General features: G+C 39.1%; 1 protein-coding gene across 3 annotated transcripts in view; it reads left to right on the top strand.

Moving 5' to 3' along the window:
• LOC109034452 (protein kinase C-binding protein NELL2) overlaps positions 1–15,917 on the top strand; it is an 84,662-nt gene extending 68,745 nt beyond the window's left edge. For 2 of the 3 annotated variants that reach the window (XM_019047608.2, XM_019047610.2), the window contains 6 exons: positions 677–916; positions 2,370–2,498; positions 4,352–4,605; positions 5,567–5,791; positions 7,360–7,409; positions 13,606–15,917. In XM_019047608.2, the coding sequence (XP_018903153.2) occupies positions 677–916; positions 2,370–2,498; positions 4,352–4,605; positions 5,567–5,791; positions 7,360–7,409; positions 13,606–13,945 (1,238 nt within the window). In that variant the 3' untranslated portion in view covers positions 13,946–15,917. The remainder of the gene's footprint in view (positions 1–676; positions 917–2,369; positions 2,499–4,351; positions 4,606–5,566; positions 5,792–7,359; positions 7,410–13,605) is intronic. The other variant, XM_019047609.2, reaches the window with a different exon arrangement.
• Positions 15,918–21,214: the final 5,297 nt, after the last annotated feature.

The raw sequence follows: 21,214 nt of genomic DNA, 5'->3' as shown, positions 1-21,214 counted from the left end.
CCCTGTGATCCGTAACCACCAAAGCAGCACAGTTGAGAGAAAATATTGAAATACTAGTAAAACTGAGGTCTATTGCAATAAAATTGCAATTTTTTTACATAAATATCAATATTTTTTCATTATTCGGTTGATCAAAGCAATTTTAACGATTAATAAAATGATCTCTATGTGTCATAAATACTGAAAATTTCCAATGCATTGAAAGATTCCAACATATTTCAATTTCATTGCAACAAGAGGAACCCCTTCAACTACTAGCTAGGCAAAAAGCACAACACTCAGATGCAGCATAAATGATTTGACCATACATTTGCAATTCAACAACCTGCACTGGAAAAAAGTCTCTCGGGTCCACAGTTCAGATTTTTAAATAAATTGACAAGAAAATGTGCTCTTGATCCAACCGTATTTTTGCTTGAATCGAGAGCGAAACCTCGGAATTTAAGCGATTTCCCTTTGAGCCAAGCAAAAATCTGACTGAATTTTGTCAAAATTTTCTTGTTTTTTCGTTTCTTGTCAAATTATTAAAGAGTCTGGATCCTGGATCCAAGAGGCTTTTTCCCCAGTGTGTGCTACTTTGTAAGGCCTGCTATGGAACTGCGAAGTTAAAACTTACACTTCAATTTTAATTTAAGGAAGAAATGAAATTTAAATGAATGAATGAATGAAATTTCAGCGGTCTGCAAGCAATCGTGTCAGAACGGCGGTGAGTGTGTATCGCCGGGAGTTTGTCAGTGTCGGACCGGGTATCACGGGCACAGCTGCGAGCTGGACTTCGACGAGTGTGCCGCCGGCATGCACGCTTGCCAACACGGCTCCATGTGTGTCAACATGCCCGGTTGGTATTATTGTACATGCAAACCTGGTTACCGAAGCAATATTACTTTAGAACACGGACTTGGAACCACGTGCTTAGGTAAGTTCTCTTCAAATCAACCCCAAATGTATGAGTTGTCGATGAATAAATCTAGTGGTATGTCGTAAAATGTGATCGGACCGGCCTTGGAGAAAATACATATTTCCACGAGGACAAATTTTCGGTGGAGCAAATTTCGTCGAGTTGGGTCGTAAAATCAAGTGTACTCGTGGATAAGTCATGCCTTATTCTTTGAGACAAGAATAACGGACACTGCCTGAAGACAAAGTAATTCGTATTATGACAATATAATATTTCTGGAAACTGCTTTTTTTTAACTGCGTGCATTGCGAATTGCCATAACCTTGGTTTTTTTTTTACATTTTGGGACCGGTTTTGTCTTCACATTTTCAAATTGTTGTGACCTGAATTTGCATGTTTGCGTGGGTTAATTTTTATTTTTTTCATGAATGGTTACCAAAATGGCTGTGAACGGTTTAGTCTACAAAAGCTAAAAATTAAGTAGTCGGTGTCAAAGCGTAGAAAAGTGCTATATACATTTTTTAGATAGAAAAAACGACCACGACCAATAGCGTGCAACTAAGATGAAGTCAAGGCCGTTCAAAGTTTGTAGTTCAAGAAAAATTTAGTTTCAAGAAAGTGACATTGAAAAATATGATTTTCCATATTTGGTTCGCAAAATTCTCGGCTTATAATGCAATTTCATGCCTGTTTGGAACAAAAATTGACTAAACTGCTCTTGACCTAATAGTCAGGGCACCAAAGGTAGTTTTTTGTCGAAATCTCAAAGTCTGATTTTTCGAACCAACTCGAAAAAAAAAATTGCTTTACTGAGGAGATTACCCCCATATACATTAATACCTTTCCCTGTAGACAGCCATCACTAATACGTTTCACTTGAGGAGGTGCCCTTTAATATTCCTAGTAGGAAACGCTGGTGAAGCGTGAGTGTAAATGCGCCTGCATTTCGGCAAGTATGCATTGCGCGGCACATATAGAAACAATCGAATCACGAAGTTTGCGCTCAACGAGCTAGATTTACAGAGGCTTTTCATTAATGCTACCATAGTGACAGTTCTATGAAGCTCAAAGTTGCTGTTGTTAATAGCAAAATAAACCCACGGTAAATAACACATTACTAAAATTTTAGTGTGCAGCTCATTCCACCGAGCAACCGTAGATGCTTTCATTTGGATGTATTTATGCCAAACAGAACTATGTGCATTAAGACATGAGCCCTGAGACCCATGAAAATATATGCATAACAGGGCTCACGCCATAATGCACATAGTTCCGTTTGACAGAAATACGTCCATTTGTTTGATGGCTGTCCAGACTCCAAGCCGCTTCTAGGAAAAAGGAAGGGTAATCGAGCATATAATTGTAGTTAATAATTTTTCAAAATAATTAATTTATTCGTCCATTAACGTATTTGCAAAATCATTGCTTTGAAGACTTATTTCGTAAAATTATAATTTTGAAATGATTTCAGACGTGGACGAGTGTCAAGAAGAAATACACTCGTGTCATCCTAGTGCCGAATGTATTAACACCGATGGCGCCTTCAAGTGCTCTTGTCAGCACGCTCAATCCCAAAATCCTGCAACAGAATGTAAACTAAGTAAGTTTGTTTCTCGTATGATTTATATATTCAATTTATATGGGGGAAAATAAACTTAAAGAAGATTAAACATTTTTAAAAATCTATATAAAGTACAAAGTTGTTTCTTATCTTCCAATTAACAAATAGATAATTTAAGAATACATATAAAAATGTACTTTTACTGAAACTTGCGGGAATCAAGTTTGAAATTTTCACTTACGTGACATGGGCAGGGCCGGATTAAGGGGGTGGCCACATGGGTCGCGGCTCATGGCGGCAAAATTAAGGGGCGGCAAATTTTGCAATTTTTTTAAATGCAGGTACAAAAAAACGGATTCAGAAAAAAATTACAAACAAGAAAAGGTGACAAAATCTCTCACTTCCTGAGAATTCATTAATTTCTAATTGTTTCGTATTTCGGTGATACAAAAGACTGCGCACCTTTAATTAGTTGAGTTAAGAGAGAAACCAAACACGTAATTTGGCCTGGAACGTCGCGGCGCAAAGAGAAATTGAGATGAAAAGGAGAAACCCTCGACGCGGCGCGGCGGTCGGCACGTAAACATATTAGCACCTACGAGACAGCATGAATACTTCACGCATTGCGTCAAACACAGTACGGTCAACAGCGCAGCGGTCGGCGCAGCGTGAAACGCACAGTGCCTACAAGACCACATGAATACTTCACGCATTGCGCCAAACACAGAGTGGTCAGCGCGGCATGCGGCACGGCGGCGGAAGTTAAAATTATTAAACCACATTTATGTTTGTTCTTTCTTAATTTTGTAGTTCATTTCTTTAAAATGAAAGGCCTTGTCCCCACAGAGATAGGTTTACGGAACTGAACTTTCGCGCGAAGTTCCGTGAACTTTTGCTAGTAGTGTTGACAGGGCTTACGCAAAAAATGTGTCCAACACGAGTGAACGCGTCTTATGCACCCTTCTTCCTCCGGCACGTTCACTTGATGGTTTTTATTGATGTTTCAAAATGAATGAGACGAGGGCGGCAAAATACAGGCGGCCCATGGGCGGCAAGTAGGTAAATCCGGCCATGGACATGGGAAGAACGATTTTTAGCAGTCCTACTCCAAGTGGGACACACGGGACTCTTGTCCCGGGGCTCTTCATCCAAGTTACAAATTGAAAAACCAAAACAAATGTATGTTTCCCCGATTGATGAAACCAAGGGTGTCACTTGGTCACTACGGCGGTGGATGACGTCATAAATCGAATTTTTCAAAGCGCAATATCTTGGTTACTGTTGAAGTTAGAAAGTTGCTGTTTGGGCAGCTCTCATTACTTTTAGCTAATCTACAAGAATCAAGCATCAAACCACGATTCTGAGACCGTCAGCCCAACTGACCCATTGGCTGTAAAGTTTTTGAGGTACCGGAGCAATTTGTCAATCTGTATCGGGACTTCACGAATGAGCATCATTTTTGCTTCTCATCCAAGATTGAGGACCTTCCTCGCAGTCTCATGGGTCTCCTTGTCCCATCTCATGTATGTAACTTTTGTGACTCAGGAAATTGAAAATTTAGGTATTTTGGCTTCATTATTAAATATATTCAAAATGCTTGTATTTAACTTGAGTAAGCTCAAAATTGCATCCCTAGAACCTTCAATTCTGAAATTTTCCGTTGGAGGCCCCCCTGAACCCTCTTTCTCCAGCCAGGGGTTTCCCGAATTTAGACGCCAGCTCTGTCCTATGTGGTTAATGACAAATGTATGGATTAAAAATAATGCGCACTAATTTTCTTGGAGAAGCATTACTCCCTACTTAGCGTGTATGCAAAAAATTCCATTGCCAATTCTCTATTTGAACTGAGTTCTTTTGAAAAATTTGTATTCGATCATTTTAAAAACTTTCAGGTTGCATGGTCAACGGTAAAGAAGTAAGGAATGGCGAAACGTTTAGCGGCTCGGAATGCAGTCAGTGCAAATGTCATGAAGGAATAGTGAGCTGCGCTCCCATTGTTTGTGATTGTTCCCAAGCGGAGAGCCGAGAGAACAAATGCTGCCCCATGTGCAATCCAAGTGCATCATGCAGGCATCAAGAGCTCAGCCATGTCGTTTTCAAAAGTGGCGACACATGGGTATATCAGTGCCAAACTTGCGAATGTTTGGTAAGTAAATGCCGCCCTAAAACTTACTCCTTGCACCTCAGACAAGACTGGATTAGGGTGTTTTAGATAATGAACAATACGTCGATTGATCCTGCAGATGTGCCTTAAAATACGGAGGCAAAATTTCCGGCAGCGCGGTCTTTGACGAGTGGGATAAAAAGAGCAGATTTTAGGGATTTCGACGGAAAAATTCCTCTGGTGTTCGAAAGGTTACGTTGTGAGTACCAAATGGTGTAGCTAATTTTTACATCGAGAGAATACATTAAGTTGCACCGGAAAAAAGTCTCTCGGTCCACAGTCCAGACTCTTAAACAAAATGACGAAAAATACTCGAGATTTAATTGGATTTTTGCTTAGATCAAAAGGAATTCCGCTTAAATTAGGAGGCATGTGCTCTTGATCCAAGCAAAAATCCGCGCATATCAAGAGTACGTTTTTCCTGTCGATTTTTTTAAAAATCTCGACTCTGGATTCAAGAGACTTTTTTCCAGTGTGCATCATAATCCGGCAGTATGGTGACCCAAACATGGCAGATCTAATTTTAAATTGGTTTCCCTAAAAACTACTTTCTACTTTTTTATGTCCAACTCCAGTTGTGTTCACTGGAATGAAACACATTGGATCTAGAGTCCAGACTCTTAAAAACATCGACAAGAAAATATACTCTTGACTCAGTCGAACTTTAGCTAAAATGAAGAACCAAGCCTCTTAATTTGAGCGGATTTCCTTTTGATTTAAGCTTAAATCTAATTGAATCTAGCGTATATTTTTTCTTGTCAATGTTTTCAAGAGTCTGGACTCTAGATCTAATGTGTTTTTTTTTCCTGTGTTTGATATTTTATTTTGGCGTCTTTCGTCCGAGGAAAGTTCGAGGGATATTCCCTCATGCTCTTGTTTTAATATACCGTTTGGACAGTCACGTGGTATAAAATTTAACCAAATCTTATGGTTTTTCATCCAGTTTGGAGAGGTTGACTGCTGGCCGGTCGAGTGCCCACCTTTGTCGTGTCCGGATCAGGAGCTGGAGATCCTACCCGACGAATGCTGCCCCAGGTGTCGCAACGACCCTTGTTTCCAGAACAAATTCACCTCCTCTAACTACACCCTGCCCTGTCCCTTCGCCCACCGATACCAAGACGACGTCCATCACTGGAACATTGACAAATGTACAACCTGCAATTGTAAGGTGAGTCTTGTAGTCCAATTTCAGTCTGATTTAGGTCCAGTTTTTCCCGATCGTAATTGTCTTAGTTGGTTTACAAAAATCAACTCGTCAACACTTCCCAGGGTCCGCAATATGCTTTGTTTCAGTCATTTTCATAAGTTAGTTATATGTGTTAAACTTAAATTCGTATGGATTAAATATAGGAAACTCTTTGCGTGTGATTTGCACGGAAAAAGAATATAGTCGCCGTGACCAGCGGCTGGTAAAAGTGAGCCAGTTACCATGCAGTGGTTACAATAAATGCATGGACATAGTTATAATAATGGACACAGTTGATCTGGTATATATAACAGTCAATATGAGCTTTGCTATAAGTAACCGAGAACTGCCCAAATAGTTGTCATGACCATCAGAATAGTTGTGCCACAGTATCGTAACTACCATACGGTATACATGAAAGCATTTTTTTTTACCAGCCCCTGCAGCTGGCTGTGGCGACCCTAGTAAAAATTGGCGATAGGAGCTGCAAAATACCATAGGAGTTCTTATAGCCGACTAAAGAAGGCTATTGAAAATTATATAGCTGGCTGTAGAAAGCGGAGCAAATCATATAGCCGGGCTATACGAAGCTATAAAAAAGTATACAGTCGGGCTATAGTTCCTATCGTCGGGCTTTACACTTTATCGCCATTGGCTATAAAAGGCTAAAAGGAATTGTGTAGAAATTCGTGTGCTTTGGAAATCATTAAGTTTGATACGGAACTACCTTAATATTTACAAAACACACGTTATATTTTCCTTTAAAACCAATTTTTTTTTTCATCAATTAAAATGAGAATAGTCCATACAGAGTGTGCAAACATTTCAAAATCATGAGTTGAAAACCCTGACTCCGCGAGATTAAATATTAGAGTCTAACACAAAGCGGAGCCGCGACGCACTGGCGCCTACAAACCTAACAGGGATACTTCACGCATTGCGCAACGCGTGGAGTATCCCTGTTAGGTTAGTAGGCGCCAATGCGCTTTTCGCACTCTCTGCCCGCCCGCCGCGCCGCAGCGTGCCACGGCGTCTGAAGCTACTATTTCACACCAGAGGTATTGCACAGTATCATAAGAAATTGAAGGCGCTCCAACATATTGACAGGCATTATCCTTCAAAAGTACGGAGCTTTCCTCACAAAATAAATCAAGATACTACGGCACAAAAAGAGAGCGGTAGTCCAAAAACTAACTAAGTCCTGGTATCCGTATTTAGTAACGTTTAGTATAAACTTTATCGTCTGGCTGTTGCTTAGTCGTTATGGGCTATAAAAGGCTATAAGAAATTGTACAGCCGGCTACAGAAGCTATTGGAAATCTTGCAGCCGGCTTTAGGTCTATGGTACTTTGGAACGCAGATTCTACTGCCAATTTTTACAAGGGGAATAACTTTTTTAACCGTTTACTCCTATATTAATATTCTGATATTATACATAATTTGTTGACAATCTCGACTTGCGCCCAAATAGTGCGCTCATCAAATTTTTGGTGATATTTTTTTCTTCTAAAGAAATGTGTTCTTATCCATACGCTTATTTCTGTTCGCAGGTGCCCTTCTGCGTCCAACTGGTGAGCAATTACGCGTGTTGTGTGCATCGGTAAATCACCTAAATCCTACACTTACGCCCTGCAAAACAACACCATTTATTTTCATTTTATTTATGCCAATTTTTTCTACTAACCAAGCCGGCACGAGAGAATGTCGAGTGAGGCACAGTTGCATTGATGTTATATTTATAAATCGAAAACTCTCTTTTTTAAGCGTGCCAGTAGGGCTCGCTTTTTGAAATCACTCGGATGTACCATAGTACAGCACACAGATCAACCAATGCTATTCAACGGGTCGTCCAAATACTTCTTTCCTCGCACCCGTTTCTTTGTCTTTGAACCATTACACTGTCAAGCCCTGATGGTCTTTTACCAAAAAATCTAATGAACTGCTAATTGGAAACCCTTGAGAACATTTTTCTGTCAAAACCGTATTATTCAATTTGACAGAAACCTCATAGGAGCTTTCTTACGCTCGGAGGACTCAACTCTAGAACCTTCTTTCCCGCCAAAACTCTATAGCCAATGAGCGTCTTGCACTGTAAGTGCAATCTGTGATGAGCCTCGTGACTCATTATACTATGTACTAACCATGGCCCCTGCCGAAATCCACTTAAACCACTACAGTTATCTCGCGATATAGCTTTGGGTGTCCGGTTTCGAGCAAAGGCAATAAAAGACGGCGAGGCGATTAACCGATTAACCATTCACCGTGATGCCAGGATCCACCAAATTTTCTCAAAAATTGTTTTCCGTCTATTTAGCGAGTTTTTCTTTACTTTCCGTTGAAGTACAAATAAAAAGAGACCTCATTTGTACAAATCGGCCGAATAGGAGAGAAGTTACAGTTCGAAATCCAAAGAGATTAACTGAACGCGATTTCGATGCACGGCAGTTCGCCCAAATCACGGTCGTGCGCAAATGCCGCATATCAGCTTAAAATCAAGATAATTGGACGGAATCTTTAAAATTAATTTACATTCAACGTTCATGAATCAATATTTTCTCCCAAATTTAGCAAAAAGTACCAATTGATGCAAAAAGCATAACGTGAAAATAAGAGGTATTTGTCCAACATTTCAGTTATTCGGCACGCTTTTCCAACATACTCATGTTGGATTTTTTCTTCTTGTTTGAAATTAGGATCGGACCGCGTTAAGGAGAAAGTAAACCAAGCCACATTAGCTACTACCAACTTTAATTGCGCAACTTCATATTTTACATGAAAACGGATATGCAGATATTTGTGCAAATTTTAGTGAATTTTCTGCATTAAATGAAGCAAATTCCTTAAAATTTTTAACAGAATCCGCACGAGCGTTCTCTCGTAAACAATTAAAGTGCCCAATTAAATTTGTCAATTGTTGATTTTGCTTGGTTCCTTTCTGCTAAACGCGCGGTTCAATTATAATTTCTAAATAATGACACTTACCCTTTAATGAAATCAGTTCAATATGCACTTTCTGAGTAAAAAATTGAACAAAAGTACAATGCATGAAAATGGTAAAACCGGTACATTCGTGATGCATTCTCTCGTGCCCCTTCGTTTATAGCTTAATAATTTTCCCCCTCTTTTTTTACTGTTTCTGCTTATGCTTTCCAGCCATCGCTTAAACTAACAAAGAGGCAAACCCGGCGAAATAATACGATCTACATAGCAAATGTCCTTTTCTATTGGAAGGGAAAAAAACAGACCTAATATAATATTTCAGCATATGGATTCCAATATTTATGCCACGGAAACTCCGAACTATACAATCCATTGAAATATTTGTATTTTTGAAAAAATAGTTGAATCGTAAAGCAATTCAGATCTGAACATCTTAAAAATTGGAAGCGTAAGCTCTTCGGTTCTCAAAGATATAAATTGAGAGGCAACTCAATTGTTAGATTTATGTAAATCTCTTGATGTTTGTTTCCGCTAATTGTCTTTATAGTAAAAGTGCCTATCGTGCTCGTATAATCAGTTATAATAAGTGCAAATGACTGGAGATTTTTTTTTTAAAGAGGAAATTGATAACTATCCCGAACAAATTATGAATATACACATTAAGAAGAATTGACGAAAATGGGCCAGTTGCGCTGGTCATAGAATCGTATTTTGATGCTCGATTCTTATAGATTAGCTAAAAATGATAAGATCCGTCCAAACAGTAGCAACTTTCTACGTTCAATATTAACCGAGATATCGCCCTTTGAAAATTAGGGTTTTTGACGTCATCCACCGCGGTTGTGCATAACACGATATATACTACCGCGGTGGATGACGTCATAAATCAAGTTTCTTAAGGCGCAATGTCACGGTTAATATTCACCGCAGAAAGTTGCTGTTTGGACAGATCTTATTATTTCTAGCTAATTTAAAAGGATCAAGCATCAAAACACGATTCTGTGACCAGCGCAACTGACCCATTGTCTTTATAGTAAAATTACTTATCTTGTTTGTATTACAAGTTATAATTCGTGCAAATGACTGGAGAATTTTTTATAAAGAGGAAATCGATAATTATCGCGAGCAAATTATGAAAATACATAATAATAAGAATTGACGGGAAATTTGTGCGTGGATGTTACTTTTAATTTATTAATTTCCTCATTGTACGAGTATTGTAGAGAGAAGAGTAAATATTAACATGGATCTAATGAAAAAGGGGTTTTTCTTAGATTTGAAACTAAAAAATGCATAGATTTGGAAGTCATTCATCTCATGAAGTCTTTGAACTTCAATTTTAAAAGCTCAATGACGTGGATAATGTTTCTTTTCTTCATCGCCGAGAGCCTCGCTTATCAACCTGTGTTTGCATTTCTGTCGCATGAAATGTCAACCGTAACGGTGCATGGAAAACCAAAACATGACTCTTAAGTGTTATTTTGAGAATGTTACCTTTACGCTCTGACGTCTAACAATGCAACTTCTGGTGGACTAATACTTGTTGAATGGAACTTTTCGGTTTCTGTTTGCATGAGTCTCTACGTGTTTTTAATAATAACAAACGATTCGTGCGGGCATCGCAGAGCCTCGAACCCAATCCACTCCACGATGAAACGGCGTTCCGAAATTCCTTCTATTGAGTCGAGTTAAATCGTTAAAAATCATTCGAAAAAACGTGTTCACCGTTTATTAGTCTGCGGTGTAGGTAAGAGATGACCAGTTGTGAGGATAGTTTGCTTTGTACATTTCGCAGGCAATCAGCAATCATCGGCAAATTACAATTGCCTGCACTGGATAAAAAAACACATTGGATCTAGAGTCCAGACTCTTGACAACATTGAGAAGAAAAAGGACTCTTGATTCAAGCAGATTTAAGCTTAAATCAAAAGGAAATCCGCTCAAATTAAGAGGCTTGGTTCTTGATATTAGCTAGATTCTGATTGAATCAAGAGTATTTTTTCTTGTCGATGTTTTTAAGAGTCTGGACTCTAGGTCCAATGTGTTTTTTTTCTAGTGTGTGTTAAACTATCAAAATACTCCATCAAAATGTTGAGGTCAAGTGCTGTGATCGGTCCAAGTCGTCGAGTAAGGCCGTGTTTATACAGCATTAAACTCTTGATCGCGACGCGATTGCGACTAGACTGTGACTCGGCACAACACATGGAGTTGAATGAGAATGTTTATACATGTCGCGACTCGGACGCGATTGAGATTTGACGATCAAATCTCAGTCGCATCGCGGTCTGTGACGAGACTCTGTGCTCTAGACTCCGACTCGACTCTTTATCAGTCTTGTCTTGATTGGTGCAGTGAACGGACGAAAACTTTTTCATTTTTTTAAAAAAGGTGGTTTATTAATAAAATAAAAAAGATTTTTAGAGGTTGGCTAATATAATGACTTCTGAAGAGGAAGCCCTGAAGCTTATGGAACTGGTGGAGGCTCGGCCATGCCTCTGGAACCCACGGAATGCATTTTATGCTAACAAAAAACTTAAATACTGACTTTTTTTAATATTTTCTGCAGTATTGAAAGGGTGTTTACTATAACGACGAAAACGACGATGCTTATTCACCGCCCATAGCAAAAGCACGTCTTCTTCGTCGGATGAAGACATGATGCACTGCCACCATGACCCAACAGTATTGTTGATAAATTAAAATTGAGTCGCGAGGGAGTTTAACCCTGTATAAACACACGCATCAAATCCCCGTCAAGTCGCAGTCTCGGATCAAATGAGCGCAATCGCGTCGCGATCAAGAGTCAAATGCTGTATAAACACGGCCTAAGCCAATCACATCACCTAACCTTGATATTTTGACGGAGTATTTTGATAGTGTGACACAGGCTCTCTCAGTTGCGTTGAATAAAATCATGTAAAAATCCAGAAGTAAAAGGACAGTATCGATAATACTGATTATTTTGCTTGGAATTCAAACAGACTTTTCCCCCCTTGAATACAAGTTACAAGCTTCCAGAGTGCAAGTAGTGAAATCAGTGACCTCAGGTGGGTTTGGTTAGGTTAAGCAACTAAACTAACTTCCCAGCAAAGCTGAGAGTATCGCCGGGATTTGAAGGCGCTTCAAGCCGAGTTTGTTCGAGTCTCTTTATCAATAAAACCTTTTCAATATTGATGCGAATTATGGCAATTTGACGAGTTGACACGCAAAGTGCTGACTGCCTGCGACTTATATTTCATCATCAGCATAGCACGGATAAAGCAGATTAGTCGTGGTTACTAGATTCCTGATTGCTTATGATTCTTAAAAATCTAGTACCCAAGGCTAGATTTTCATTTCTATTAATCAAGTATCCGGTCACTTTTGCCAGCCGTGTAATGAGCACAATCTTATACTAGCAACCAGTATTCCTGGGGATCATACATGGTTAGAAATTTAGTAACCACTAACATTCATTTTTACCGTGGGTGGCCAAAAAACTTCAGACTGACATTGAACACATTTTTTCGAGATACTTACATCAGAATGAGTCGCTCCTACCAAAGGAAAATAAAAAGAGGAAGAAACCAAAAAAGGGGGGGGGTGTTTAGTTGCAGCTTTTTTGATTTTGATATCCAGTTCCTCTAGGGGACCGCTCAAATATTACGTGAGGCAATATGGATGACTCGATCAAGCGAGGCATTATAAAGAAAAAACTTATGCAATATGGCCATCTGCGGGCCGATTATTGATATTGATAGACAAAGCTATAGACAAAGAAGACATAGGGGGTATAAAGTAATCCTGTTGGTTGAAATGGGCGGTTCTCATAGACTTTGGGGAAAATGATAGACTAACTGTCGGGTCTCTCGTGGGTTGCCGTTAGTTATTCTATTACCTACCTCCTTTGTCCATTGCAACGACGCGCTTCTACCAATAGGATTCTTCTAAATCCTTTTTGTCTTCTTCGTCTACAGCTTTGTCTATCAATTCCAATAATCAGCCCGTAGGGCCAGATTCGTCATTTCGGATCGTCAAACACAGTTCAGCCGAGAGACGCTAAAAATGTGAATTCGGCTCTGTTTGAACTTTGCCAAATTACTGCAAGCATTTTTGCCTGCCCGAGTTTTGAAGGCGAATCACTTGGGAAACGAGCCACTGCTGTAATCACTCTAATAATTGTTGATGAAACGTGAGCCGAATAAAGGCATTAAATTGGTCTCGTTCAAAGAATGGCAGGAGATAGGTTGCCGAAAAAGGTCCTAGATTGGGTTTCTCCAGAACGAATGCATAGAGGGTGCCCGATGAGAGGTTGGAGAGACGGAATTGAAGCAAAAATGTCAAGGTGCTAATGGCCGAAGGGTTGTGGTTCGATAGAGGGAATTTGGCAGTTAGATACAATAGAGGGCCAGAAAAGGCTATCAAGCGACATGTATGTGTTTGGGCCGAACTTTTAACCGCACCCCTTTCTCCTGGTATGCCACCCTTAGCGGAGAACCTCGCACCTCTCTCTCTATCTAACTACGTAACGTTACCCCCCCCCCCCCCAATGTTTCAAAAAAGAAAGGAGGAAGCCTGAAAAGTAGCTAATAAAAATTGTTTTAATCGGAAAATACTAATTTTTCCTTACAGAGAATAGCTCTCGCAATATTGGGCTTGACCTCTCCCCTCACGTGAAGGATTCTCAGACCCCCTTTCCTTTGAGTAGCTCACGTAATACTTTGACGGTCCTCAACAACTCATTTCCTGTCTCAGAAGTCGTGTATCATCTCCGCGTGGTTTTGGGTTCGAGGTTGAGGGAGCAAGTCACCGCAAATGTCTTTCCGAACAGGGTCTGTTCGACACTAAAAGTATACTGAATGATTATATTTTTTCAGGATGGGAGCCTCCGCTGCGTTTTTGATTCCCCTTGCGATTCTTCTCCTGCGAAATTTCTCGTCTTGGCAAACGAGACTCGCTCCTTGCCGGCTATCGGGAGCTCCACAGCCTTGCTTGACGTCACTTCGAGCAGTAGAGTCGCTCAAGAGGCAGAAACTGGTCGTCCTCCGCCTGGCTCTGCTGAACCTCCCCCTGAAAGCCCTCCTGGCGAGCCCTCAAGTTCCTCGACCCCCTCCACTGGCTCCAGTGGTTCTCCAGCGGAGGCTGCCTGAGCCGCTGCACCGGTTAATTCTCTTCGTCCTAGCAATCATGTTGAATTTCAAAGCCCACCTCAGATGAAGATGTCTGTTATCTTGTATTAGGTTATTTATGAAAATTTACGATTGGTAAATCTTTACCACTCTGCGTTGAGCTGCATCGCGGAGAGTAAGGGAGCGTGCTTAGCGCCTTCCAGCGAGATGATACCTCGGGGAGCGCATGAATCATTGTGCGGCTGCGGAATCACTTTTATTGGTTGACTCGAGCTTCCACAAAGTGACGTCTTTGAAGTGTCAGGATGGATAATCGCTCAGGTCGCAGGAGGCATCAGTACATCGCATTGGCTTGAAGACGTGAGCTGGTCACGAAAATGGGCGAGTACCTTTTTGATGCACAGGACTTTAGAAGGCTTACCTTCTTTCCTTTTTCTTTCTCTCAAAGCTGAGATAGGCGGAGATGGAACCTTCGTCCCAGAACTGGCTTTCAACGTTTAAAAAAAAAAATCGTAGATTTTAATGCTACGGTGTTGTTAGCTCCTGTTTTAGTAGGTACTCAGTGTTGAAAAGAAAGACTGGTCCTTCAGCGCATGGCGCTTAAAGAAATAGTTGAAGTTGTTGAAAGTTCACTTCCAAAGCATAATGAAGTGAAATCAATGTGTATGTAGAATTGCCAAAAACCCAAGATAATATGAATCATAGCTTCCTTCATATCAGAATTTCATTACTGGAGAGAAATCTTATTCTTAATACTTATTTTACATGACATAACCACAATTACATAGACAACAATTTGAAAAAGAGAGATAGAAGGTGAAATTAATTATATTCAAGTTCAAGGCTAACAAAACTATAAGTAGAAGAGGAAAATTATGTTTGAGACAAATGGGCTCAATAATTTTTTAATAAAACCTTTGCAATTCTTAATTCCACTTATAACAAAGTTTACTATTGTTAGAATTACACTTCAAGTTCTGAATGATATGTCATTTGTAATGGACGAGGTGATACAAAATCAAAATAAGTCCGAGAAAAAATACTAAAAGTGATGAAATTTAGTTAAACGACTCTATTTCAGGTCAATAATTTATGGCCTCATCAAAGGCGAAGAAATTCAGCAGCTGCTAAAATCTCCAGCTGTAATGCACATCTATAATGTTAAGTGTTTCATTACGATGTACATCGTTTTAGAAAAATCCGCATAAGTTCATTCAAGTTTTTACCTATTTTACAAAAAAGCGGAGGATGACACAGATAAATTTTTATCCCTCAGATTCCTGTAATAGTAGATTTGATTAGCTCTGTCATTCTGCGTCTTTCTAATTATACGTATCCTGTTGCTAAAAAAAAACCTTCAGCCTTGAACATATTGTCTAAGTGAAATAGTATTTGCGATTCTCGTCAACTTAATGCCAGATCAACTTAAACATACCTATTTAGTAACGAATCCAATTAATTTTGTTCTTATCAAATTATCACTCAGATAACTATAACCATTGTATTTTTCTATGCATCACCTCACCGGTCAGCTAGTTTAAAAGCTGCTCCACTAATTCTGTTTGTAGATTATAATTTAAACAGCTTTTCCAATCTTCATTTTAAACTTAAGTTTTAAAACTAATAGATAAGTGCTCTGTTCCACTTTACAGAGAACCAAATTATGCAATTTCCCTCGGAATGAACAGTTATTTTCCTTTAAAGAGTTTTAGTTAGCATGTTTTATTTTATTTTATTTATTCTCTTTTTTTGTATATTTTGCTGTAACTTTTCCTGAACTAGGGTAATATAGATCGTACCTTTACTCCACAAGTTACAATAAAAAAAAAATAGGTGCTTTTATGAAAAAACCATAAAGTATTAGAGTTATTTACTTAATTCCTTGTTGACATAAGACAAAGTAATTTAAAACAAAATTCTAATAAATAACTCAAGTGAAGGTCAACTATGTTATCTTTTCATAGATTTTATTTTATTTTCTACTTTTTTAGTCAATGTACATTATTGTTTTTGTAAATCTTGTTGTATAATATTAATTGTAAAAAAATATTTCATCATCATACTTCGATTTCAATTTTGATTGCCTTGTGAGCCCCTTCGCGTAAACTCATCTGAATATTCAGTCGTATTGGTCTCCTTTTATTTTTTGCCGGAGACCAACCGGCAATAAACGAAAACACTAGTTTCCAACACCATTTTTTTTGTGAAAATGATGTTCAGCTTTTGTCTGTTTAGCTTACAATTAGCCCTAAAAAATCCCTTTACTTACACCAAATACTTTACAAGAAAGTATAACTTTCTAGTTTAAGTAATAATTATTGAGTTCAACACTGCGGCCTTTGAGCAAGTATGATACCGCATGGCTGCTCTGTTTAATCTGCTTAATCATTGAAAATCACGTGATGGTTTTATTTGAGCCCCACATCCTGTTTTGTTGGCGATTCCAATTTGTAAAAAGAGTTCCACAATCCCAAGGGGCCGTTCGAAAGTTACGTTACGTTTACGGAAAGGGGCCAAGGAGAGCGTTACGCCATTTTGTATTTACGTGTTGAAGGATAGGGACTTACGTCACAAAAACGATACAAGGGGAGAGAGGGGCCAAAATGCCGAAAAAATGCGTTACGTATAATTTATGAACACTCCCTAATTGTTTACATCCGATAAAACACCTGTTCTGAAAATGGATATATATCTGATAAAAGAAAAAATTAAACACTAAAAAGTGGCCCGAAACTGTGTGTAACAAGGTGGAGAAATGGTGCTGGGTCCACACCATTTCGCGGGAAGCAAAGCCAAGAAATACCAAAAATTAAAATTAGAGTCAAAAATAAATGTTCCAACTTAACACTTAATATTCCATTGCAAACTGCCTGAGCTGAACACTCTCACCCCTCAGTTACGTACTGGTGCGCATTAGAATTCTAAAAATTTATTTTTGACTCTAATTTTAATTTTTGGTATTTCTTGCCTTTGTTTCCCCGCGAAATGGTGTGGACCCAGCACCATTTCTCCACCTTGTCTGATAAAAGAGTATATCTGAAAATGCATTCAGAAAAAAGCTTCAAAATGGTCAGTAGACAGCAGACAATCAAGAAATGGGCAATCAATTGTGGGTAATTTCAATGCCAGAGCATTGAAAATTACCCACAATTGATTGCCCATTTCTTGATTGTCTGCTGTCTACTGACCATTTTGACCCAAATTTTCAAAAATGTCTTATACTCTGAGAAGTCGCATCCGTGCAAAATTACCTCCTCAGAATGGCATTATCAACCAGATTCAGCTTCATTGCATCTCTAAAGGTCTCCAATTTCTCAAGTATTACATTTAAACCTCTGCAAATTTGCCCTAGTTTATAAAAATGCATTCCTACACTGCCGAAAATCTTGGGGCGGAATTCGATGAACCTCAGCACATCTTACTGTTAAGTCTTTATAGTGCCAAAAGAACCCAAATCTGCGAGTGCGGAGTGAAAATTGCTCCGTAAGACCGTACGACAATCCCCTAAAACAGCAGCCTACGCTCCGTTAATTCCGTTAATTCGCTCCGTTAAAATGTAAATAATTCCTTAAAAGAGAGGATCCCGCTACAAAATATCACTCCGATTCTTTGAGCACTATTTAGTATGATACTTCAAAGTGAGATCGATGGCTGAAGAATGAAACTACGACGTTTGCGACGTTGCGGAATTCCTGGCATACACCTCTTTTTTTTCATTTGGAAAATTATTCGACAGAATTCCTTTGGCAATTTCCTTGATTTTCCCTCTCTGTTACCAGGATATTCCGTATGAATTTCAAACTATGAGGTTGCCTTATTTCTAGCCGAAAAGATAAGATAGGAGAGGAATTTTTGAAACAACGCAGACTGAGATATGACTTCGTACTTCGGCCATCAATTTATACCGAATTTAACTCCGAGGTTCTTAACAATGCAAAAGTTTGCCTATTCTTTTGTTAAAAAATAAAACACTGGAAAAAAACACATTAGATCTACAGTCCAGCCTCTTAAAAACATCGACAAGAAAAAGTACTCTTGATTCAATCAGAATCTAGCTTAAATCAAGAACCAAGCCTCTTAATTTAAGCGGATTTCGTTTTGATTCAAGCGAAAATCCGATTGAATCAAGAGTATTTTTTCTTGTCAATGTTTTCAAGAGTCTGGACTCTAGATCCAATGTGTTTTTTTCCAGTGCATGAAAATAAATTACACAAGAAGCATTTTAATTATTTTTCTCATTTTTTTTAAAAAAAGAAAAGTTTTCATTGAACAGTGCCGAAAAACGATGCTGAAACTTTTGAACTTTCACCACTTGTAGGAAAGTAGCATCGTGGAGCGCCCAGGTATTATTGACGTTAATCGAGGCCTTTTACCTGGCTTGTCGCGGATTTGTTTTGAGTTACGGTCGGTCATCGGGGCTCGGATGGTTGCTCCGTTTGTTTATACTTGATCCGAAAACGAAGAAGAACAAGGAAATTCCTCGCATACACTTTGGCCATGCCCTTGCTCGGCCGTGCAGCGCACCGCCGGAGTCGCGATCAAAAATGCGCGATGCGCAAAATTTGTGCATCAAACAGAAGTTTCCACATTTCCGGCACGCCAAGTACAATCTCACCTGATGGAGTTGACGTAATATCGACGTATTTCCGCCAAACGGAACTATGTGCATTATGACGTGGTCCCTGTTATGCATATATTCTTATGGGTCTCAAGGCTTATGTCTTAATCCGCATAGTTCCGTTTGGCAGAAATATGTCCAGTCCATATCTGACTCTCTTTGAATTGTGGACCGAATTTCCAGCGAAGTTACCGCTGAAGGCCCAGATTTTTTTGTCCGCCATAACAGTTTGTCCGTCTCGGATACAAGCTCTCTGATTGGTTGATTCTACTGGCTGTAAGGACATATCTATTTACACAAATTCTGAGCTTCTGTAATCAGAGAAAAAAGGTTTTAGAGACCCACGAAGTGACTTTTCAAATTGAATGAACATGCATACGTGGCATCTCGGGGATCAAAACTATTTTACGCTTGATCACGATGATTGAGGAGCAACTGCTGGCTGGGATTCGTTAGCCATATGCTGTTTATGAAGAATGCCAAGTTAAGCACTATTTGCGAAAGAGGTTCTTCATCTTCAATTCAACGCTCATTTCCTTAACGCGTCGCACATCGATCATCATTTATAAGCGAGAAATTATTCTGGTCTCCGATAGTAAATTTACGTTGGAGATTCTGTAGAGAGCATTGAGAAAAATTAGATTTATTACAACCAAAAGAACCGTATTTTCGACGATTTTCCACTTTGTCAAGGAAAAAACTTGTTGAGTCAGGGGAGCAGGGAGCCGCAAAATTTATCTGAAAATAGAATACTATTATGGATCCTAATTATTTGGTCGCAAAAAAGTGATGATACCATCATTTTTAAACGCAGATGAAAATGTAGACCATTCTTCGCTGCAACTTGCATACACGTGCAGGTACTTTATGAAGGTTGAGCTTTCTTTCGTGTGATAGACTGACCGTTTATGCACACATTTTAATTGCTCATTATGTCTGTCACCTTGATTCGTATGAAATATTCATGTACTCGTTTCCGGCAGTGTAATACAAATGATCCAGATTCTACGGCCATTGATAGAAATGACTCTCCTTACAATACATATTTGCCGGATTTCGCACGCTTGGTCTTAAACAATGTACTCCATGCAAAGAAATATCACTTCAAATACTCATTTATTTGTAAATTTGGAGCATTTAACTGTTGATTTATATTTATGCGCAATATGCAACCCATTTTAAAGCCTGAGGAAATCCTACAACCAGCATTTAGATTAGACGTTTATGCTGAGTTTTGTACTGAAATTTTAAAGATACAAAGATCATTAATCATAACTAAAATCTTTTTGTTCCTATTCTCACCGAAACTCGGTCTATTATATACCCACCCAAAGTAAACAGCGCGTATTTCGACAAAGTAGTGAATTTCCTGCGAATCCGGAGATTTTACAGTTGATGCAGTACCTTATGACTTCCCGGAGCGATAAATTTGGCACGTGTATGACCTTGAAATGAGTCGACCGCAATTTTCCGATCGTCTCAGAATTATTTATGATGCACCGGTGCGGTGAAAGCGGTGGCTACTCTTTTTGTAAAACGATACCTACATCTTTAGTCAAGAGGAGGGGGGGGGGGGGGCGCTGATCAAGACGGAGATTTTATTTTTTTACGGAGGCAGCAGAGCTAGGGAAATGCATTGGAAGATGCACTCACTGGGAAAAAAAACACATTGGATCTAGAGTCCAGACTCTTGAAAACATTGACAAGAAAAAAGACTCTTGATTCAATCAGATTTAAGCTTAAATCAAAAGGAAATCCGCTCAATTTAAGAGGCTTGGTTCTTGATTTAAGCTGAAATCTGATTGAATCAATAGTCCTTTTTCTTGTAGATGTTTTTAAGAGTCTGGACTCTAGATCCAATGTGTTTTTTTTTTTCCAGTGCTTATTTACACATTTTAAATTGCGCAAATAATCTTAATTTCGTCGTGTAATCAGGAACAATGTGGATTCTTCTTGAATCAGAAAAATATTCTAGTTTCCGTTTTCATTTTTGTTCTTTTTTACACAAAAAAAAACTCCGGCCGTGGGAGCTGCACTTACCGGCTATATAGACATACCGTTCGCGTTCCGGGCCTAGAGTCCGAAACTTCCGGGCGTAGCACCTGGTGCAATCGAGGCTACGGCTCCAGCACCCAGAGGTTTCGGTCTCTGGGCCCGAGACGGACGGTATGTCTATGGAGCTGGTAACTTCAGTGTATAATAGACAATGTTACCAGGGTACACGGAACTAAATATTTTCTTCGGAAACACAGCAGAGGCGTTACCTTTCTAACATTTCCTGTGTCCCTTAAGTAGCTGTTCTTTTTTTTTGCTTATCAACCATAAACTGGCGCAGGTTAGAGACTTAGAATAGAGTATATCAGAAACGCAGACGTTTTAACATGCATATATGAGTCTCCAACGCAAACTCGTTTTTTATGAGTACATGTTTTCTTTAAAAAAAAAACCCACATGCGATGAAATTGGGGTTCTTCGAAAAAGTAGCAGAAAAATTAAAAAGGGAACTTATTCGCGTTCAATGTAGGAGAACGTTTTTGATTATAAAAAACTGGAATAAGTACCAAAAACAAGGGCAATTTTTTTCTCACATTACCAATGAATCGCTTAAACTTGATGCCTGCGCTCAAAAGTCAAAACGCGACATCCATGAGCTCTGTACGTTCATACCGCTGGGCTAATTTCGACAAATCATTCCTCTTTGAGCTTTCATTTTGAGTGGCAACAAAATACAAATTTAAG

This window comes from Bemisia tabaci, chromosome 6 (genome assembly GCF_918797505.1).
Source record: "Bemisia tabaci chromosome 6, PGI_BMITA_v3".
In the NCBI taxonomy this organism is placed as follows: Eukaryota; Metazoa; Arthropoda; class Insecta; order Hemiptera; family Aleyrodidae; genus Bemisia; species Bemisia tabaci.
This window is presented reverse-complemented; position numbering and strand designations above follow the sequence as displayed.